General features: G+C 36.8%; 1 protein-coding gene across 1 annotated transcript in view; it reads left to right on the plus strand.

Annotated features, from left to right (window-relative positions):
- The window catches only part of PSMD1 (proteasome 26S subunit, non-ATPase 1), an 89,878-nt gene that overhangs the window by 59,113 nt on the left and 7,937 nt on the right, over positions 1-22,828 (plus strand). The window contains exons 17-21 of the mRNA XM_027589241.2: positions 6,333-6,447; positions 8,913-9,029; positions 15,644-15,746; positions 19,449-19,618; positions 21,346-21,438. Coding sequence (XP_027445042.1) covers positions 6,333-6,447; positions 8,913-9,029; positions 15,644-15,746; positions 19,449-19,618; positions 21,346-21,438 — 598 coding nt within the window. The remainder of the gene's footprint in view (positions 1-6,332; positions 6,448-8,912; positions 9,030-15,643; positions 15,747-19,448; positions 19,619-21,345; positions 21,439-22,828) is intronic.

Genomic DNA, 22,828 nt, shown 5'->3' on the forward strand with positions numbered 1-22,828 from the left:
GAGGGAGAAGCAAGCTCCCTGCTGAGCAGGGAGCCTGATTGGGGGGCAGGGGGGCTCAATCCCAGGACCCTGGGAACACCACCTGAGCCGAAGGCAGATGCTTAACCAGCTGAGCTACCCAGGCACCCCTCTCCCCATTTTTTAACCAAATGATAACCACTTTTTTATTTTTATAAACTAGCCAAAAACTAAAGAACAAGAAAAATTGCTACAATTCCCACATGTAGCTCCATTGTTAAAAACAGATGCAGCTAACACATTTATAATTGTCCGAGTAAATGTACTTTTATTTTATTTTTTTAAGATTTTATTTATCTATTTATTTGAGAGAGCGAGAGAGCACATGAGAGGGGAGAGGGTCAGAGGGAGAAGCAGACTCCCCGCTGAGCAGGGAGCCTGATGCGGGACTCGATCGCGTCACTCCAGGATCATGACCTGAGCTGAAGGCGGTCGCCTAACTAACTGAGCCACCCAGGCGCCCTGTCTGAGTAAATGTACTTTTAAGTTTAACATAGCAAAACATAAATATGTGAAAAAGCTATCATACATTATACATTTTATGCTAATACAGTGGTTTCCAAACTATTGAATTACTTGCTCTCTACCTCCTCCTACTCAATAAAACAAAATCCACTATTTTCTTGTGACTTGGTAATTTCTAGACAGTTATTTTTCTAAATATGTTCATGGAGGGGTACCTGGGCGGCTCGGCTCAGTAGGTTGAGTGTTGAAGTCTTGGTTTTGGCTCCACTCATGATCTGTGGTCATCGGCAGTTGAGCTCACGCTGTGAGCTCCATGCACAGCTGGAGAGTCAGCTTGTCCCTCTCCTTGCCCCTCCCCTTGCTCACACACGCCCCTCCCAATCAATCAATCAAATCTATTTAAAAATAAATAAATATGTTCATGGAGACACAGACATAAGTTTTTATTGCTAATCAGGGATCAGTCATTTAAATACTTTGTTGCAAATGATTAAGGGAATTTTATCAAACGACAGGAATTACTTTGTAATGTTATCTAAGAGATAAATGTTTGTATAGAAAGGCTAAGATTCAAGTGGTATTAGAATTATCTGAAATAAGTGAAAGAAAGCCCTATGGACTATTATCAAAGATTTGGTGTATTTTCTTTGAATATCTTGCCATCTCTTGCCTTTCCTCCCCTCTCTCTTTTTTCCACCTTGCAGCTTATTGAAGAAACCAGGTTATTATTACCATCAAGGTTGCACAGTATGGATTTTGCTAATTGCATCCTGCATCCCTGTGTGTAATAGAATGTGTTTTTTGGTCTTCTGTATTTCCTGTAAATTGATAGTTGGACCTTGAGGCTTGGTCACATTGAGGTTCAATCTCTCTCTCTCTCTCTCTCTCTCTTTTTTGGAGGGGAGGGGCTGGGAGTGCACATTAGGTCGACTTGTTTCTATTTTTATGATGTTAGCAGTCATTGATAATTATGCTGAGGTCCATTAATTCATTCCAAGCCTCAAAGTGATGGTGATAATTGTTTTATCATTTATTTATTCATTTATTAACTGTGACTTTATAATTTTTAGATTTATGCATATATTTTATGTGTGTTATATGTATAGACAAAGATTAAGGTGCTCAAGTTTTGCTTTAAGCAAATATTTACATTCCAATCATTGCTTAGAAGGATTCTTTTGTCCTTTTACAGCTACTTGCTAAAAATTAAAGTAAACAGAATATTCTGCTTTTATTGTACTCTTGAAGGGACTGATGTCTAAGCTAATTTATTAAAGAATGTATTGTTTCTTGTCTTAACACTTTACTGAAGAATGTGTCAGCATTAGGACTGTTACAGGCTGAGAAACTTCACAAGAATTTTTTTTATGTTCTTTGAGTTTATAACCCTCACAACCTATTTTAGTCTTTATGGTAATCAACTAGGTAAAGCTCTGAGTTAAGCTCCCAGTATTTATGTTCACTGGCAAAATTTTCTCTGAAACTAATGAAACTGTTAATATCCTATTCTAAGTATAATACTTTTTCAACAGTTGAGCATCATAAAATAAATGAAGTTAAGATGCATTTAGAATAAGTTCTTTGGTGTGAGTCAGTTTTCCCTGGAATGTCCTGCCCTTGCTGCAGCTGAGGGACAAGTGGGTAAGTGTTCTGTGTGCCATTAGCTCCTTAAAAAGTTGGTGAGGAGATGTGGAGGTCAGGATTTTGAATACAACCAGCTTTCTAGGTTTAATATCCAACTCACTTTATATTATTTTGAATGAATGTTTGGGCATGAGTTACCTTTCCTTTTTTACAAATAAGAACCCAAACTACAGCTAGGGTAGCCAGATTCCTGGTTCTGCTCCAAAGGCAATTTCTGGTAATGCATTTAGATTTCAGTGATTGTAGTATAATATTCTACTCTACCATACCACCAACTTTCCCCAGCATGAATAAGATGGAACAGATACCATTTTATGGGTAATGCAGTTAAAGGTCAGAGAGATTTAGTGATTGCCACTCTACTAATAAATGGCTGCACTGGAATTGGAATTCAAGTCTTTCTGATTCCAAGCCCATGTTATTCTCACTACCACAGCCAAATGAAGACAAGAGGAGAAGAAGGCAGAGCGATTATTTAAGGAGTCGCTATTATTTCCAGTGAGAGGTGATTGGGGCCTGAAGCAGGCAATGGAAACAAATAAAATTTAAGGGTTTCACTTGCTTTGGTGGCAGATAAGATGTGGGGGTTGAGGGAATAGAATGAATAAAGAAAGATGTGAGTTTCCTGGGTATGTAAATGAACTGTCGTGGTGGGAGAAGTAGTATAGGGGAGGGGTGCCCCTTTATTCCTCTTTCTTTGTGGACTGCTATATGTTGATTGAGGTGTTTGTGGTATATTTGTGGTATACCACATCGAAGACATTCAACAGGTACTCGGAAATTCAGGATACTACTCAGATTATTTAATCTTTTGGTAGGGGATACAAGGAAGCTCAGCAGAGGGTATATTCTTAATTCCTTTGTCATATGTTAATCCTATGCCATTTACCTAGTGAGAATTGTAAATTCACAGTTCTACCAGGGGGACTACCCTGTGGTTTATGGCCTCACCAAATTCCCTCTGTGTTGGACCCCATGTGCCTAGAATAGTGTTTCTGCCTATATACATATATTCCTGTACTTTCTTTTCTAGTGAAGATAAATTAGAAAAAAGACACCAGATGAAAGCATCTGATTTATTAATAGGATTTAATGTTGAGGTTACACAAAATATTTAGTAAAGAAACAGTAGTTAATAGCCAGTATGTTGAAAGAAAGGAGTTCATATATGCAGTTTATGGTCAGATGATATGGCAGTGACTTGTGCATATATCCTTGCACAGTTCCTGCTCTGTGGAAAGTTTGTACAAATAGTAAAGTTGGCAAGTTGACTGTTAGCTACAAGCCAAGAAATTTTACTGAAACAACAAATTAGAATTAGGTACCTATTTTGTGGGTATTTCAGGCCTTACCTATGTGATCTCCCTACTGAGAACTTCAAAGCACATAAAATTAAAAGACACTCTCGATTAGCCCTTATGAAGCAACACAGGTACTTGCTAACTTTCCCTTTTTTTTTTCCTTGATGGTGCAGCTAAATTATAAACTTAAGTGGGCAGGGGAACAGGGAAGGGCTTGATTTCCCCCCAACCCCCACCCCCCAGAGGTTACCCATTAGGCCCTGAACCTAGTAGAAAATACTTATTGGTTAAGTCTCTAAATATAAATTTAGTTTGGCTCCCTTTGTCATTTACCAAGTAATAAAAATTATTTTATCTTTAACATCTAGCCCTGTGCTAATAATTTATGGAAAATTAAAAATAGAGAAAACACAGCCTTGGCCCTTGGGATGTGTACACTCTTGAGTTGGTTTTATTTGTAATTAATTTGGTAACAAAATGCTTGAGTTTGTCAGAGGATTTGAGTATCAAGTTATGGACAGAGCTTTAAGTTCTTTGCCTAATAGGAGCACAAAATAAAAGTTAAATGATGGTAGGGTCAACTACAAGTTGCAGAATGACTCTCCAGCAGCTTCTTCGATGTAATATCACTTTAAATTCCATAGGAATATTTCTTATCAAGGAAATGTCCTGTAACAATGAACATTGATTTAAAACCTTTGATGGTTGTTTTGCTTTGTTTTTTAGATTTATTTACTTACTTGAGAATGCACATGAGCCGGGGAAGCGGGAGAGGGGGAGAATCTCGAGCAGACTCCTTGCTGAGCACAGAGCCTGATACATGTCTTGATCTTACAACCCTGAGATCATGACCTGAGCCAAAATCAAGAATGGGATGCTTAACTGACTGAGCCACCCAGGCACCCTGGTTGGTTCATTTTTAAAAGCCATAGAATTGGGGACATCTGGGTGGCTCAGTCAGTTAAGTATCTGCCTCGGCTCAGGTCATGATCCCAGCATCAGGCTCCTTGCTCAGGGAGGAGCCTGCTTCCGCCTCTACCTGCCACTCCCCCTGCTTGTGCTCTCTGTCTCTCTCTCTCTCTCTCTCTGACAAATAAGTAAAATCTTTAAAAAAAAAAAAAAGCCATAGAATTATAAAGTAGGAAAGACATAGAACTTCTAGTCCCATTCCTTCTTTTTTCGTACATAGAAAGGGATCCCAGAGTGTTTGTTTCATTGAACTTTGTCTAAATTATCCCAGATATTTAGAGACAAAGCAGGAACTGGAACATGGGTTTTTGACTTCATGGCTTCCTCTTATATAATGTATTGTTATTTATGTCTTTGTGCATTAACTGAAGGTATATATATTATTACCATATTTTCTGTTATTTACTCATTTTGTTTTTTTTATATTATTCCAACAAAAGAAAAGTTATCTCTAATTACAAAAAAAAAGAAAGTGACTTACCTAATATCACATACTAAGAAATTAGCAAAACTAGAACTAGAACCCAGATCTTCTGTTTCCTAGTACATTGAATCTTTCACAATACCAAGCTTTTTCTCCATATTGTTGCCATTAGTCTTATTTACAAATTATTCCTATTAGGAAGCTTAGTCAAACTGAGAACATTTTCAAGAAAGAGTGATGGACTTCGTTGTAAGGAGGAAATCCAGCCTTCTCTTGTAGCATAATTTCAGTTTTCTGGATGGTTTTCATAAATTTGGCTCTATTCCATTTGAAATTTGAATTTACCACTTGCTAGAGTTTGAGGCTATAGGACAATCCAACAAAGTTATGGATTTGAATTGGTCTATAAGTAGTAACTGCTTTCATTCACAACAAGATAGTGTTTAAAAACTTTAAAAAACTATTAAATGTAGTTATATGTATAACCTTTTTAAGTTTTTGTTGAAGTGTAATATACATCTAAAAACATGCACATAGTCTACAGTTTGATGAATTTTCACACCTGAACACACACTGTAACCAGCATCCAGTTTGAGATCGTTATCAGCTGCCCAGATACTCCCCTTACATTCTCCTCTAGCTACTACCCCCATCCTGCTGCCCCTAAAGAGTAACCACTATAAAGGTGAGGTCAAGTATTTCATTAGTCAGGGTTGCCCTATTTTTTTTTGTCTTTGCTGAAATATGAAGAGGTTGCAAAAAGAACAATTTCTGGGGTCGGGGTGGCTCAGTCAGTTGAGCGTCCAACTCTTGATTTCAACTCGGATCATGGTCTCAGGGTCATGGGATCAAGCCCCATGTTGGGCTCTATGCTCAGCATGGAGTCTGCTTCTCCCACTTCCTCTGCTCCTCCCCACACTTGCGTACTCTCTCTCTCTCAAATAAATAAATAAATAAAATCTTTTTTTTTTTAAGAACAAGTTCTGTCCTTATCAACAACAACAATAATTGCTAAAGAAAAAAAAACAGAATTTTTTCATTATCAAGGCATATTTACCAATTTGGTATTCAATCAGAGTTATACTGGGCAATTCAGATCTTTCGTGCAGCTTTGGAAACATCCCAGAGTCTCTATAACAGCTTTTGTCTTCTGATACAAAACACAAAATAAGCAAGAAAGATAAGAATTGATGTAGGGCATTGTGTGCCCCCCATACCCTCATGGTTATTACTCACTATGGAGGAAGCATGAAGGAATGACTGTAATGCTCTAATGCAGAGCTGTGGTTGAGGAATCACTGATATGTTCTATTTTCTTTGTGTATAGGCTCTGAATACTGAAGATTAATATCAATAATTAGAATTCCATGCGCAATTTTTAATTCTCCAACTTCCATGTGAAATATAACTGCTGTTTCCCATAAGTTAAAAAGAATTGGTTGAAATTCTTCCATCTTGATTTAAAATCTTTTACTTATAACACTGTCTTCACTTCCTCTATTTCTTATCAGGACCCCTGAGCAGTGCCCCAGTGTTGTTTCATTGCTATCAGAGAGTTACAATCCTCACGTGCGTTATGGAGCTGCTATGGCCCTGGGCATCTGCTGTGCCGGTACAGGAAACAAGGTAAAGCCCAAAGCCACTGGGGGCAGTTCTTGCCTGGCACCAGACTGTTCTCCCTAGCAGAAAAGTTGGTATAACCACTGTAAAAATGCAAGTGTGGTGTGATCTATAAGAGTTAACTTGTCTCGCACAGCTTCCCAGAACTTCCTTCCTCACTTTACCATGCCGGGTTGCTCAAAGCCAGTTAAGAACAAACCACCACATTGCATAGGTGACCAAACAATGCTGTTGAATTTCTTTTTGAAAGCATTGATTTCTTTAAAAAAAAAAAAAAAAAAAATTCTTTAAAGAATTACTCTGGTCACTTTACATGGTAATTTATATGTTTAATTGGCATGATTAGAAATCAAGGTTCTTGTATGAGACCACCAAAATCAGCTAACTTTGATTCTTTTTGTTTGTTTGTTTTTGTTTTAAGCAAATCACTTAACTGCTATTTGCCTGATTCTCCTCACAAATCTAATAGGTAACGTGATATTTGTTAAATCCTCAAAAGTGACAAAGTAAAGAGTTGGGTTAGGCAAGCAAACGACTGTAAAATACAATTCATCGTGAGATTCATAAAGAAATGCGCTGTTGCTTAAACAAGTATTCTTCATTCACAGCAATGGCCTAATCATCACATTTTTGCCTTTCATAGCACAAACGTACACACCTTCACCACCCCTGAAACATGAACTTTTCTTTTAATGGAGTCCATGTGTGCATGGGTGTGTGTGTGTATGTGTGTGAGAGAGAGAGAGAGAGAGAGAACACAAACATAATGGGAATAGTGAGAACATAAAGAAAAAGGGTATAGCCAGGTTATGCTTCCAGTGTCTGTATCAGAGGAGGAGCCATTTTTTTATCCGCTCTTGTCTACAATAAAAGAAAATAAAACATTATTTATTGATTGAGTCCAGGAATTAAATTTTAATTCATTTCACTTTTTCTCTAATAAAGAGTATTAATATTGGATACAAATAACTTTTTCTAGTCTCATAAAACATTACTGAAACTAGAAATTAAAATGGGCATTTTCACTATATGTGAAAAAAATTGCATAAAAAGTTATAGAGAGACATCCCCTTCCAGTATTCTGATTCATCTCCTCACCCTGCTTTATTTTTTCTTCATAGGACTTATCACCGCCTGACATATTTTTACACCTATTTATTTATTGTATGTCTCCTCTGCCCTGAAATGTAAGGTCCCTAAGAACAGAATGTTCACTGCTAGAACCTAAAGTCAGACCAGGCACATAGTAGGTGTTCAGTAAATATTAGTCAAATCAGTGATGGAGGGGAAGATCCTTTAAGGATATGGTGGTGAACAAGTTGAGCATAGTCTCTGTCCTCACAGAGATTTGTTTTTAAGTGTTTTCTTTTGTGGGAGAATTTCTTACATGAGAATGTATCTTCAGTTTTATTAGAAATATCATTGGGTTTATAAAATACAGTTCATAGAAATTGGCCTTCATTTTTTTTCTGGAACACATCTGTGAACAAAAGAAAATTATAGTTGGATGTTTTATGAAGTATTTTCCCCCTCAGGTCTTCAGTAGACATTTATGTCAAGCCTCGTAAGTTAAATGTATATTAGATTTTTTTTTCTTTCCGGATTACTGTAAACTTAATATGATATGTAGGAGCAAGTGTTCTTTGAGACACAGCATCTGACAAGTTAATTCAATGAAAAATTTTTATTACTCATACTAAGCAAGTCTGCTTTATTTCTAGATAGTTTGTGTGATCTACATAACAATACCTATCTGACCAAGGTTTGGTGCTTTATTTTTATTTCTTAAAAACTCAAGACACTTTTTGATTCTAAAATGTATCTTTGAGGTTATATCACATACCTCAAAGACCAAGTTAGTGTCTTTTAACTTATAAGTTGGAAATTTGGTTATATTTTTATCATGACTACCTCATAAACAGTATTGGCAATACTATGAGTAGTGTCACATTTTTCAGTGAAATGGAGAGAAAATACATTTATCTGGTATGTATATTATCTGTTAACAGCTCTGATTTTTAAAATAAATGAATCCACATGTAAAGAAATCGGAAGTTGTTTTCTTAAAAGAAAAAGAATTCAACTTATTTTTCTTTCCTTGGCCTTGAAACAAAGGAAGTGGCATACTGTGTTAAGAAATAAATTTGATAATTTTAAACCCATTGCTTTGTTCCTCCGGATTTATACCTATAAAGACCTTATAAGGAATGTTAGAAAGGGGCACTTAACATTAATCTCATTTTCTGTTACCTTCTTTTTTACTTCTTTTACCTCAAGACAGGAACACGCATTCTACAAGCTTCCTTCTCACTTACCATCAATTATATTGAAACTAAAAGCATTCTCAGTTGCAAGTAGTCTTTAATGAACTCACTACAATGTCAGATGAAAATACTGACTTAGAATAACAGTAACTAATTTGAAAATTCAGCTATACCCGCTTAATTTAAAGTTTTTTCTAATGCTTTCAGGAAGCAATTAATTTGTTAGAACCGATGACAAATGACCCTGTGAACTATGTGAGGCAAGGAGCTCTGATAGCCTCAGCTCTCATCATGATCCAGCAGACTGAAATCACTTGTCCAAAGGTGAGCAAACAAAAAAATTCTCCAGAAGAGAGCTGGTTCAGGCTTTTCTTTAGTAACTTATCTTCTTTTAAGGACATTTTTACCTCAAATGTAGTGGACACTAGACTCAAAGGAAGTAAAAAAGGTGGGTAAAAGAGGTAACTTTATATAATACTCTTTAAATGCATTTTTTACAGATTTGTAGTCACTTTGTTAATTCAACTATTTAGCCATACTTAAAAAATTAGAACTTACAGATTGATGAAATCATAAGAACTTTAATTTTTGCCTCCTACTGTCCTTTTAAAATGCATTTAGCAGGATAACTTGTTCCTCTGATACAGGATGCAAACTCAGGCAGTCCATGACTTTTTGATTCATCTTTTTGAGGTAATAAAAAATCCTACATTCACTTTATATGGTATATACAATCTCAGTTTAGAAATGAGTATATCCAGATTCTCTGTTAGAATGTCATTGCCCCCCTGGGAGTGGGGCAGGGTTTCACATGCCTCCAGGATGGCTTTCTTTCCTTCCTCACCCACATCCGTTCACAGAACCCATCCTGCATATTTTGCCCTTGTAGCTAGGAGTATAATACATGGTTCTCAGTGTAGCTTTGCCTGCGCTGTCCCTCTCCTTCCTCCTCCCTGCCTATCTCCTCCATGTCCCTCACCCTCTCTGCTAGTTACCTCAGTGGACAGCTAATGCCTCTTAACTTTTTGTGTCAGACGTCAGTGCACAGGAACCACTGATCTTATTAAGCTCTCCACGTGGTTCCTCTGAAGCCCATCTTTAGGCTTGGAGTGAGGGGGAAAGACCCACAGCTCAGCTTTCCCCACAGAAATCCCCCTCACACATCCTCCTGCAGTTCACTTCTCATAGATACCCTGTGGCTGGCTCCCAGCAAAGATTTTGAGACATCTATTTTAAAATTTCCTCATGACAATCTCCCAGACATCATGTTAGAGTATGATATCTAATGTATCTTGGCACCTAAGCCAAAATTTCTCATTTTGTTGAGAAAATGCACAGATCTTATTCACATGTACTAAAAATTATCATTTTTGATGTATTAAATAGGTGTGTATAGCCCATGCAATAATTTCAGAACTTTTGATTCTTAACTTGAAATTAGGGCATTTAATAGTTTTATATTAATTTTGCTTCTATTTGAGAAAAAGTCGAAAAATTGACAACTAGAAAAACCATTGGCATACTGTCTTCTGCCTCATCAAGCAAATGTAAAAAATCCTCATTTTCAGCAAAGTAGATTGATGAGGGGAGGGAGGGTAGAGAAGAGAAAAATTTCCAGAACTCATTGATTATTCATTCTCATTTTATGGAACTTTGTTTAATAGATTCCCATTAAATTTTTATTTTATTTCATTTTTATTTGTATCATTTTTTTCATTTATCCAGTGCTGCTCTCTCTGTCAAAATCATTTGTAAGACTTCCAAGAATTGGATTATTGCAAAAATAGAATCCCAGCTTCTCATTCTGTTTTAATAGTATATTACTTCATATATCTGCCAGAACATAAACATCTTTTCAGAGAGTCCACATTTCTTTTTGGTTTTTGTTTTTAAATATAGCAGTTATAATATGAATAGCTTTTTATTTCTGCTTTTGATCTTCTGAGCTTTATCAGCTGGGGGTTATCCAACTGAGTAATGTTGTTCAAGTAGGACGTTTAGGCCATGGAATGCACTTCCCCTAACAGTAATATATCGATATTTACTCACTTTGACCTCACATGTTGCTTTCATGTTATTTGTATTGTGAACAAGACAAATGGTTTACTATCTTTTCATCCTCTGCTGTAGGATTTTGTTGATTTTTCAACCATAAACTCTGCACCAACACTGGCAGGGTCCTTTGGAATGGGGATAGGCTAGGGTAGGATGTGTAGTTTGAAAAAGCATTCAACTATTTATTCTAATAAATAAAACTTTTTCACATTTAGAAAAAGTGAAAAAATACAGAATTTAAATAATCAGTATTTTTTAATCATTCCATAAAATGCCGTTGAACCAAGTCTTAGCTGATGTGAATACATAAGGAGCCCTTCCATCTTCAGGTTGTATCAGAATCTTGAGTATTAATTAAGAATGTCAAAATGCAATTATAGCTGCTAGCTATTGCCATTAATGTAAGCTCCGTGGGGAAAGTTAAATCTGTACCTTACCGACTCTGAAAGCAAAGCTGTGTATGCCAGTGTAAAGCTCCAGTATTTTTCAGGGAACACTGTTCCTTAGAGGGAAATTGTTAACTCAGCTCATGAAGTCTTAAAGTTTGAGTTCTGTTTTCATTGTTTTCTGCTATTAAGCATGCAATAAAGACTTCTGTGGACTGTCAAGTTTATATAATCTCTCTTTTATCTGATAATTGCTAACAAGACAACTTGATATTCTTTTGGAATGGTATGTGACATTTTGCTGAAAAGAAAAAGCTGTTAACAAGCTTGAAGAGGGGCGCCTGGGTGGCTCAGTCTGTTAAGCGTCTGACTCTTGGTTTCGGCTCAGGTCCTGATCTCACAGTCATGGGATTGAGCCCCTCGTGTCAGGCTCTGTGCTCAGCACAGAGTTGGCTTCAAATTCTCTCTCCCTCTTCCTCTCCCTCCCCCTCTACCCCTCAATGCACACACTCACTCCTCTGTCTCTCTTAAATAAATAAATAAGTAAAATCTAAAAAAAAACAAGCTTAAAGAGAAGTTCTCAAGACTACAGAGTCTTAGTAACAAGGTTGCAAACTGGTGCACGAAATCAAGTGGAAGTAAAATGGAGATGAAGTCTTAATTTCATCAAGACTTATATAACCACTCCTCAGAGGAATCCAAAAGGGACATTTCTCAGATAGTTTGTGAAATTCACAGTGGAAAGTTCCAAAGGAAGTATTTTATGTAACATGACATACATCACATCCTTTTGCAGAATGCTGTCTTAATGCTTAGTTCTATACACTGTGTCTCAGTTTAAGTAATTCCAGTGCATCTTTGCTTTCTTCTTCTGCCAGTTTTTTTGCTCACTCACTCTCAACAACATAGACCCAGGAACGTGTATACACCCCTGGGTGATTACAAACCCAATTTAGAAAGCCCTTAGACCAGAGATTCAAAACCATTTAACTAGAATAATGTGCTTTTTATAGGTCCTTGGAACTATTTTCACTCAAGAACCCAACTCTGCTCTTTAATGAAGGATCTTTCGTTTTCCTTGTTAAATGAAATCTACCTTTAGCATTTTTGAACATGTACATTATTATCATGTATAGAATCAGATAAAAATATTACAGTGTAAAAATAAAATCTCTGGTGCTCCTCCTTGCCTAATATCTTCTGGCCTAAGGTTACCTGCTGTGGGTAAGTAACCACAACTGACAGGTACTCTTTTGGCAGTAGGATCATGTTTGGCCAAGCTTGATAAGCTTTGGCATTTCTAAAATCACAGTGTGAGTAGAGTAGGCTTTTGTGAGCCATCATGGTGACCTAGAAGTGTTTCTATGGAGAAATCTTTGAACTTCTATAAGATGAAATTATAAGAATGAAATTTTGTATTATAAGCATAGCATAACACATTTATAAATGGTAACCTATATTACCATACTATTGCCTTAAGGTAGAAACTTGGATTCTAACAATGTCAGTGATAATATTAAAAAGGGCTACAAGCAACTACCATAAACAAAATAATACTCATAAAACTGAGAAGGGAGCTAAAAACATCATTTGGTATATTGATAATGGGGAAATCATGATAACATTGACAATATCTTAAAAGAAGAATAAAGAGAATTTTTGTTTTAGGCATGTTGAGTTGGAGATGATAGCAAGTCAGCTGGAGATAAGATGAGAGCAAAGGAGAAAAGTCAGAACTGAAGGTAGAGATTTGGGAACTAACCACAAAGAAATTATATAAGTCCATAGCCCTTTATCTGCAGTTCTAAAATCCAAAACGCTCTGAAGAGAGGTTTGTTTATTTTTAAGGACTCATTTGGCTGTAAAACTTGAACTAATATGAACTCATTAATAGCCTTTATCCCATTTAGTGTTAATATTCTGTCATTTAGCTGCTTTTTGAAATATGGATTTGATTATAGGTTATTTTCCCCATGCTCCATTGAGAGTATTGCATAATGTATGGTATATAGACCATGTTATCTTTGTAAATTCTGAATTCCAAAATTTATCTGGCCTCAAGGATTTCATGGAAGAAGTTACAGACCTATGTTGAAGTCATAAGAGCAGATGTAATGTCAGAGAAAGAGAAAAGAAAGACAACTTCAAAACTGATCCTTGATCTGCTGCTTTATTTCTATATGCAGGAAAATAGAAAATTGAAAGGAAACATACCCAGTTGATAAGTACCAACAGAAATGACCCCAAAGAACTTTATTTCCTTCTCCCCATTTTTTTTTCTGAAAGTGGTTTTTTTTTTCCCCCAGCAGTATAAGGTATAGAATTTAAAAATATGAATGTTAAAAATGCATGAATTTGGAGAAGGTAGATTTTTAGATAATCATGTATAGCAGAATGTATGCATGGATCACAGGATTGCCTAGAATTTGTCTTTTCTGTGAGACTATCGTAATATAAAATGAGAAATAAATGTTTTTCTCCCACAAATTGTATGGGGTCACCATACTGTTCATAACAGTGAAACTGAACCAGGAAATCATGATCCTCACCATGATTGCAGTTAGTTGCTTGATCACAAACAAGCCAGTCATTTCACCTATTTTACTTCAGTTTCCCATCCGTAAGTACAGGGAGTACATGATTTCAAACTTGCCTTCAAATTTAAGATACTATCCTAACCTACTAAAATAATAATTCTTTACGAAGAATCATAAACATGAGAATTGTTACTGCTCCATAAGTAGTAAAATGTGAGGAAAAGAATTTTTAAATGATAAACAAGAAATAGCTCTTTGAAGTAGTCTACTTAATTGGATAATACTATTACATATTTGTATTGATTTTTTTTTTAATCCATCTTTCAGTTTCACTGAATGTTTGATTTCCTATTGTTTTGGGTACGATTTTATATTTAAATTCTTCCTCATAATGTACATACAGTGCTTTGTCCAATGTTACTTTTTATAAGTTCATGACATATTTCATAAACCTTTAAGCACATAAAATTTCCATCCTATATAAGGTAATGTAAGTGTTCATCTAAAATAATTTCAGAATCAAAGGAATTTGACCTGTTGAACCAGAGTAAAAGCATCAGACCTTAGGATTTTTAAAACTAGAAGGGAATTTTATGATGATCTAGTCATGCTGGTTTTATAGTTAAAGAAAGTAAGACCTAGAGAAGTAAATGGCTCACTAATGGTTATATACTAGGTAATGGCAGGGTGAGTTCATTGTTTTCCCATCACATTTTTTAGCAGTATTATGTTGCAGAGATAATAGTCAAGGGGGACTGGTAGGGTTCTGCCATGGTATGGTAGGATAGCCGTGCTTACTGAACTATAAAACGCTGTTTACACATGACATTACATATATATTGCATCATGTCATCCTTCCAGCAGCTGTGTAAGATAGGTCCTACAATCCCTATAGGGAGGAAGAGACCGAAGCGCATAAAAGCTAAAAACTTCCCTAAACGGCTCATTGAAGCAGAGATTAAGCCAGGGTTGTCTGGTTCTTACCCTGTGCAGCATGGCCTCCAAGACCAAGACAAGTGAAGAGGGGAAGAGATTCTGAAAGAATATGTCATGCAAGTAAGGTCATTATATTAGGAAACTCAAAAATTCAATATTTTCTGCTTGGGCAGATTTGGGGAGCTCCATGATTATGTGCTTCTTGAACAAGCAGACTTCTTCCTGGGTGCCTACCACTTGAAAAGCACTGGTGGGAAAACAGAAGTGTAAGACATGGAGGAAGCATAAAACAGTTCCCTTATTGTCATTCAAACAGTTTTAAAGCAATCACAAATATATTGATAACATGTATTTTATAAATTTTATTTTCTAATTGTAAAAGTAATATATATTAGTTTTAGGAATGCAGAAAAGAATAAAGAAAAATTACTAATAATCCCACCATAAGTGAGTTAGCACATGTTCCATTTTGGTGTGTTTTTTTGACAAGAGTAATTACTGTGACATGTTCTCAAAAAATTAATACCTGTGTGTAATGAAAATCTTGATGTGAATATACACTAAATCCAAAATATGCCTCACACGTCTTCAGTAAAGGGTAGTTTACTTGAAGATAGAATTGAAGGATTATGCCTGCTAGGAAATCTATAAGAGTGATGGTAAGCAAAGTAGCTGTTATTCACAGTACAACGAAAGCCTCAGTGTTTATAACTGTTTAAGCCTGCTGACTAACAGTGGTGCGATACGAAATCACATTCAACATTCCCATGAGTCTGAATCATCCACTGTGGAATGAGGATTGAAAACAGAACTGGTGCTCCCACACCAGAAAAGTCATAACACCCATGATTTCAACCATGGAACTTTTCTGCCTTGAAGTCTGGTTTGTATCTCTCTCTTTTTGAATGTTGTGAATTTCAGAGCTCAAGTTTCATTATAATTTGAACAATCTATTTTCCCTGGTCTGAAATGACACCACAAATGAATATTGATATGACTATAATTCTTTTGCGTGTTCCTTCAGGTGAATCAGTTCAGACAGCTGTATTCCAAAGTCATCAATGATAAACATGATGATGTCATGGCTAAGTTTGGCGCTATTTTGGCGCAGGGCATACTGGATGCAGGTAAATGTTAAATCTTCCAGATGTATTTATCTATTTAAACTAAATCTGATGAAGTAACTATCTGCTCTAACTATATGACATAGTAGAAATTGGGGAAATTATTTAGGGAATTATTGGGGAAATTTTCTGGGGGAAAATTATTCCTGGAGAAAATGTGGAGCCTATAGTTCATAGAACTTGACACTGAATTAGCTGGGTTTCATCAGTCCCTAGTTTACATTCAAGTCCATTTTCTATGGGTTTTGACAAATGCATAAATATATATCCACCATTACATCATAGGCAATAGTTTCACTGCCCTAGAAATCATCTGTGTTCCACCTTTTCATCTCTCCCTCCTTCCGCACAACCCCCTGGCAACCACTGATCTTTTTATTGTCTCTATAACTTTAGTTTTCCCCTTTCCAGAGTATTATACAGCTGGAATCATACAGTATGTAGCCATCTGAGATTGGCTACTTTGGGTAATTGGTTTTTAAAAAGGACTTAGGAGTGACATTTTACTACTCCATAATCTATTTATTTCTTTTAGCTGCCAGTTTTTGAAGTTTGTAGTTTTATATACAACCCTTTACTTGTTCATTCAGTACAACTACAGTTTTTTGCTGGTTTCTGCTGTTATTTGTGAAGAATTAGGGGAGGATACTTCTCTGTTTCAGCGTTATTCTACCATCTTTACTAGAAGTCCAATCTCTCCCTCCCTTCCTTCCCTTTTCAGCCCCTCTCTCCCTTCACTGCCTTTTGTATCTCTGAATTGTCGTAGACCAATGAAGTTTTGATGCTTCTTTCCGTTTCTCTTTTTGTTTATTATGTTTGTTGCCTTACTTATTTTAGTGTTATTTAGTACATAAAAGTTCTGTACTCTTGTCTTCACTATTACAAGCAAAATTATTCTCACCCCTTTTCACTTTGTCAGTATCCTGTCCTCCTACAAACTGTGCTGCAACTGCATTAGAAAAAACATGTAGTACTGCAGTCTGGCTCGCAGAAGTTAGTGTTAATGGAGGAACTCTGGAGGGCAACTTCAAAGGAATGAGTGAAGTTGAAGTTTATGAGAATTCACCTGATGATTTGGTCTCTTCAGGGAGAAGAGCCAGAGATTAAGGTTTATGATTGAAGTTTGTAAAACTGTGTAAACATTACCAACAGGATAAACTCTTTCTTGTTTTGTATTAAATCTCAGACTGTTAGAACAAAAGGCTAGTTTAGTTTCTAAGTCTGAAGAAAATGGGTTTCATTGAAATAAAGGGAATTCAGCTTCAAAACTTAAAATAAGTATCTCTGTTCTCTGAGCAGCCTTCCCCTCTCCTCTGCCCTACCCGGCCTTCACCCTGGGTTAGGTGCCGTGCTTAGGTGTATGTCCTCACTAGTGCCCAGGTTTCGATCGCATAATGCTTGTATACCCTAGTTTAATTATCTAGTTATTTGTCGTCTCCACTAGGCTAGAGGCTCCTTGGGATCTCTTTTCAGTATTTTGTTCAAAATTCTCAATATATAGTAAGCATTTGGTGAATGTGGAGGTTAAGAGCAACAAGCAGACAATAAATGCATATAACTCATCTCTGTTGGAAAAACAAAACTAAAGGATACCTGATTTTTTCCAAATAAAATCTAGATTATTTGATTCTTACAAAAAATTAAAGTGCTTTTTTAGTTTCGTAAAAGTAGTACTCACTTCCTGACTGATGTAGCAGCATCTGGGAAAGACTGAGGTTAAAAGAAGTGAAATGTGAGCAATAGGGATCCAGAATTGGAATTCAAATTAGGATGGTGACTAGGTGCAGACAAGCTCCATTTTTATAGGGTGTCTTTTTTTTTTTTTTAAGATTTTATTTATTTGAGGGGCGCCTGGGTGGCTCGGTCGCTAATAAGCATCTGCCTTGGGCTTAGGTCATGATCCCTGGACCCTGGGATCAAGCCCCACGTCAGGCTCCCTGCTCGGCAGGAAGCCTGCTTCTCCCTCTCCCACTCCCACTGCTTGTGTTCCCTCTCTTGCTGTGTTTCTCTGTCAAATAAATAAAATCTTAAAAAAAAAGATTTTATTTATTTGAGATCACAAGTGGGCCGGGGCGGGTACAGAGGGAGAAGCACACTCCCTGCTGAAAAGGGAGCCTGATGCAGGACTCGATCCCGGGACCCTGGGATCATGACCTGAGCCAAAGGCAGACACTTAACTGACTGAGCCACCCAGGTACCCTTTATAGGGTATCTTATATAAACTAAAAGACTGGTGTCTCAGAGTTCTGGGGTCCAATACTAACACTGTTATAGAGACCAAACATATTAACATGTTTGCCTGCCTAACAAAATTTTGGACAAAATCCAGATTACAGTCTACTTTTAAAAACAGAATTACCTGGTAACTCTGGACCTACACCCTTAGTAACATGTCCTCTTTAAATACGACATGAACTTTCCAGTTGGTTCAGTTCCCCACTGCTTCCAGTCAGGTTTTCTCATTCGTTTGCCTGACTGGTTCCTAAAGGCATTCAAGTTTGCAACCCCAAATAGCCTCCTAGAATCTCAGCCTTTCTAGGGCCCAGTAAAGATCCAGTTGTCTAACTGATGCTTGCATCTTAGTTCTTATTCACTAGTTTTCAGACTGTGTTTCTCTGTACTCCGTCAAGGGATAGTCTAGGGGATGTGGCAAGAAGTGGATGAACAAGACAGGCTGAGCCATTCAGCCTCTCAGCAGCCCAACTTCTGATTAAATGGAATTAACTTTGATTTCATTGTTTCACATACTGTGCTTCCTCAAAAAAAAATTTCAGTTGAATCAAAGATTGGAGATATTAAAGGTTTTCTTTTGTTACAGTGGTAGAGCTCTAGTTCAAGTGCTCAAGTCCAAACCCTCATTTTGCCAATGGGAAAAGAGACTTTTAGAGGTAAAGTGATTTGTCCACGGTCACAAGGCTAGTTAATGTCGGAGCTGCCTACATTCAGATAACTAAAGCAGAAAGAGTAAAACTAAGCAAATAATATCTACCTCTTGCCTCTTTGCTATTGTTTGCAAATATGTTGTGTACTGAAATTTTATTTTTTGTTAGCACATTAAAAACCCCAGTGTATAATATAGATTAATATTTAATTTAGCATTCAGTTTTGATATCCTTTAGGCTTTTTTGGAAAATTCCTACTTATATAGAAAAAAAGTCTAGATTACCCTGATTCCAATTAAAATACATCACTTCCTGTACCTCTGAAACAAACAATACATTATATGTTAAAAAAAAAAAAAGGAAGAAGAAGAAGATAGTAGGAAGGGAAAAATGAAGGGGAGGAAATCAGAGGAGGAGACGAACCATGAGAGACTGTCGACTCTGAGAAACAAACTGAGGGTTTTGGGGGGAAGGGTAGGGGGCTGGGTTAGCCTGGTGATGGGTTTTAAAGAGGGCACGTACTGAATGGAGTACTGGGTGTTATACGCAAACAATGAATCATGGAACACTACATCAAAAACTAATGATGTAATGTATGGTGATTAACATAACATAATAAAATAAAATTTAAAAAAGAAATACAGCACTTCCAGTTTTGGAGACCCTAGATAGTTCACTGGCTAACAAATTCCAGCTACTCCGTATCAGATTTTATGAACTGTATTCTTAAAATAATCACCAAATGCTTCCCTAGTGCAATACTTAAAAATCTTTATTATTACCCTACTGGATTCATGTTCATGGTTTCTCCCTTTTTCTACAGGTGGTCATAATGTCACAATCTCCTTGCAGTCCAGGACTGGGCACACCCATATGCCTTCTGTAGTTGGCGTCCTTGTCTTTACCCAGTTCTGGTTCTGGTTTCCTCTTTCACACTTTCTGTCATTGGCTTATACCCCTACCTGTGTCATTGGCCTTAACAAGGACTTAAAGGTATGTTCGTGAGACCTTAGTTTTAAGTGTATCTTCTTCACTGTATCCTAACCACCCACTCACAAGAGTTTTCGTGAAATTTTAAAGATGAGTTGTCATCTCACCAATATTGTATTTCCCCTTTAAATTGAGTCATGACCTTGTTGAGTGGAGTGTGTCAGTGGAAGTTTTGAAAATCAAATCACCTTACTAACTGTAACCTTGGATGAATCAGTTGAGAGGGAATGGTAAGAGAGGGGGCAAATACAAAAATATGAAAAAGCTTTATAGATCACTCTTTATCAATTTTATTTAATACTGAAATTCTTTGGAGCTTTTGAAGGATTTCATGCAGATAAATGGCATGATGAGATTTGCATTCTAGAAACAACATTCTGGTACCATTGGAAATCCATTACAGTGAATGCTATTGCAGTAAGCTGGGCAAGTAAAAAGGTGACCTGAACTAAATCTTAGGAAGGAGTGAAAGTTTGAGACAGGGCCATGTTTCAGTTTTGTGATGCTAGAGCATTTGATGGAAGAAAGGATTACTGCTAAAGGGAAAAGCAAAATGGGAGGATGTCTCTCTGGTAGTGGCAGAAAACGAGGCCAACATTGAGGAGCCAAGGAATCTGACAGAAACTGGTCACATGACTCAAGGACTGAAGGTGATACATCCCCTGTCATCACACCATCCTTTTTTTTTTTAAATGGGGTTTGTGCTTAGGTCTTTCTCAGTCCTGTGGCCTGATGATTCAGCTGTTCTTCTGTCTTCTCAGAGGCCTTTTGACCTTCAACTAACTCTTAGATCTGGTCATCACTTCTGTTAAAATGTTCTATTAAATTTCAAAGTGGAAAAATTGGGGGCCAGAAAATGGCTGATAAAGACTGAGTATTTCATCCAGTTGACTTTTTTTTTCCAGTGTAGCTATACAGCCATTTATCCCAAAGTGTTTCAGTATAAAACTACTCACATTTATAAATATTGAGCAGTTTTATCTTTCAAAATAAGAATCTTTAGGTTTTCCAATCCCTAACCTTTAACACTGTGGTTAAACATCCTATATAATCTATAGGGACTTTTTCCTCTAACACACAATTTTCTGATCTGTTTCCATTCTTTACAAGGAAAGTGGGATGAAAAAGACAAGATTCCTTATCCTAGTGAATATGATGCCTATTACCATTCTCTATCAGTGTAAATTGGGGAAATAGAGAAAAATTCAGACTAGTGAAGTTAACACCTAGTCAATAAGTAACGTGAAGCTGACTTTTTCCATTAGGCTCATGTTAGACTCTTGTTAGGGATTATGTGGTATAGAAACTGTACAGACTTGTATATATTGTTGGAGTGGTATAAGGAGGGTACGTGGAAGTTAGGTATGCAGGTTAGGTAGCCAAATAACACTTTACAGAGGAGGTAACAGTTGATCTGAGGCTTACACCATGAGTGGGACTTAACCCACTGAAACAGGGTACACGTCCAGTAAAGATGAGATCAAGGGGTGCCTGTGAACAGGCACAGAGCTTCAGGAAAGTATGGAACTGCAGGTAGTTCCGTAAAGCACTTCAAAACAAATTCAGTGTAAGAAGACGGATGCCTATAAGGGAGTACTGTAAGAGAACATTTAGCCTGGATTGAAACTTCTGACATTCCTTTGTATTGTATGCTTGATAAGAGCATAGAATTCTTAAATCTTGATTTGGGTTTTTTTAACGTAAGGGGGAAAATTCTTTTATTTCTTCAGATGCCGAAAGTTCAGTATAAATCAAACTGTAAACCATCCACATTTGCATATCCTGCCCCTCTGGAAGTACCAAAAGAAAAAGAAAAGGAAAAGGTAGGTTCTTCGTTCCCTTGAGCAGCACTTATACTTATATATAGAAGCTACTTAGTGTTTTACTTGGGTTTGTTTTAAGTATTTTTATGTTTTAGGGGCCCTGGGTGGCTCAGTCGTTAAGCGTCTGCCTTCAGCTCGGGTCATGATCCCAGGATCCTGGGATCGAGCCCCGCATCAGGCTCCCTGCTCCGCGGAAAACCTGCTTCTTCTCCCTCTCCCACTCCCTCTGCTTGTGTTCCCTCTCTCACTGTCTCTCTTTGTCAAATAAATAAATAAAATCTTTTAACAAAAAAATAAATAAATATTTTTGTGTTTTAAATTAGATATTTTCCCAAAGTAGTACTCTTATGGTAAAATCTAACATTACACAAGAATGTAAAGTAAAAGCACTTTTGCTTTCCTGGTCATCTAAGTCCCATGTGGCAGGAATCATAATTTGAACCCCTCCAAATGTTTTCTCCACACATATCAATACTTTTTACACCATAGATAGAATTATTTTTGACACAGTGTTCTGCAGCTTACCGTTTTTACTTTTAACAATTAATCTTTAAGGGGCGTCTGGCTGATTCAGTCAGTAGGGTGTGCAACTCTTGATCTCAGGGTCCTGAGTTCAAGCCCCACATTGAGCGTGGAGCCTACCTAAAATTAAACAAAAAATAATCTTTAAAAATTTCAATGTATATGGATCTCATATTTGCCCCAGGCAATCCTTTTATGTATATATAACATTATTTGTCTTCTTGGTTCCTCATCTGATGGACATTTTAAGGTGATTTCTAATTAATCGCTGTTACAAATGAGATTAGAGTCTTTATACACGTATATTTATGAACTTGTACAAGTGTATCTGTAGGTTAGGATATTAGATGTGATTGATTAAAAGTAATGTACATTATTTATTTTCATAGGTATTAACTAAATTTCCTTTCAGAATGAATATAACCAACTTATATTCCTCCGTCAGCCGTGTATGAGAACACTCACATGCGCTACATCAAACTATAGTGAATCAGGGAGCTGCACTTAACTCTGCACGTTTTCTCAGTAAAATTATCCTTTCTGATACCTTATATTTAAGAAAATGCTTTTTTTCCTCTCAAGGTAGTGTTCCATATTAGCCAGTTGTTGATTATTTGCTATAAACTTTGTGTGTAAGTGGGGATATTTATGTAATTGAGCAAATTTGAGGGTGGTGGTTGATGATTATCCTCTGGCAACATCTCGTCTCATTTCATCAGCTCTGTTTCAAACCCCCAGCTTTTGGGTCAGAAACAAAATCAGCTTTATACCAATACTACCAGCCTTTCAAAGTCTTTTTCATCCTCGATTTCAGTGAGACCCATCAGGAAGGGTAGTTCTAAGGCCAACCACTTACCCACTGTGTATT

Source organism: Zalophus californianus, chromosome 3 (assembly GCF_009762305.2).
Source record: "Zalophus californianus isolate mZalCal1 chromosome 3, mZalCal1.pri.v2, whole genome shotgun sequence".
NCBI classification, from domain to species: Eukaryota; Metazoa; Chordata; class Mammalia; order Carnivora; family Otariidae; genus Zalophus; species Zalophus californianus.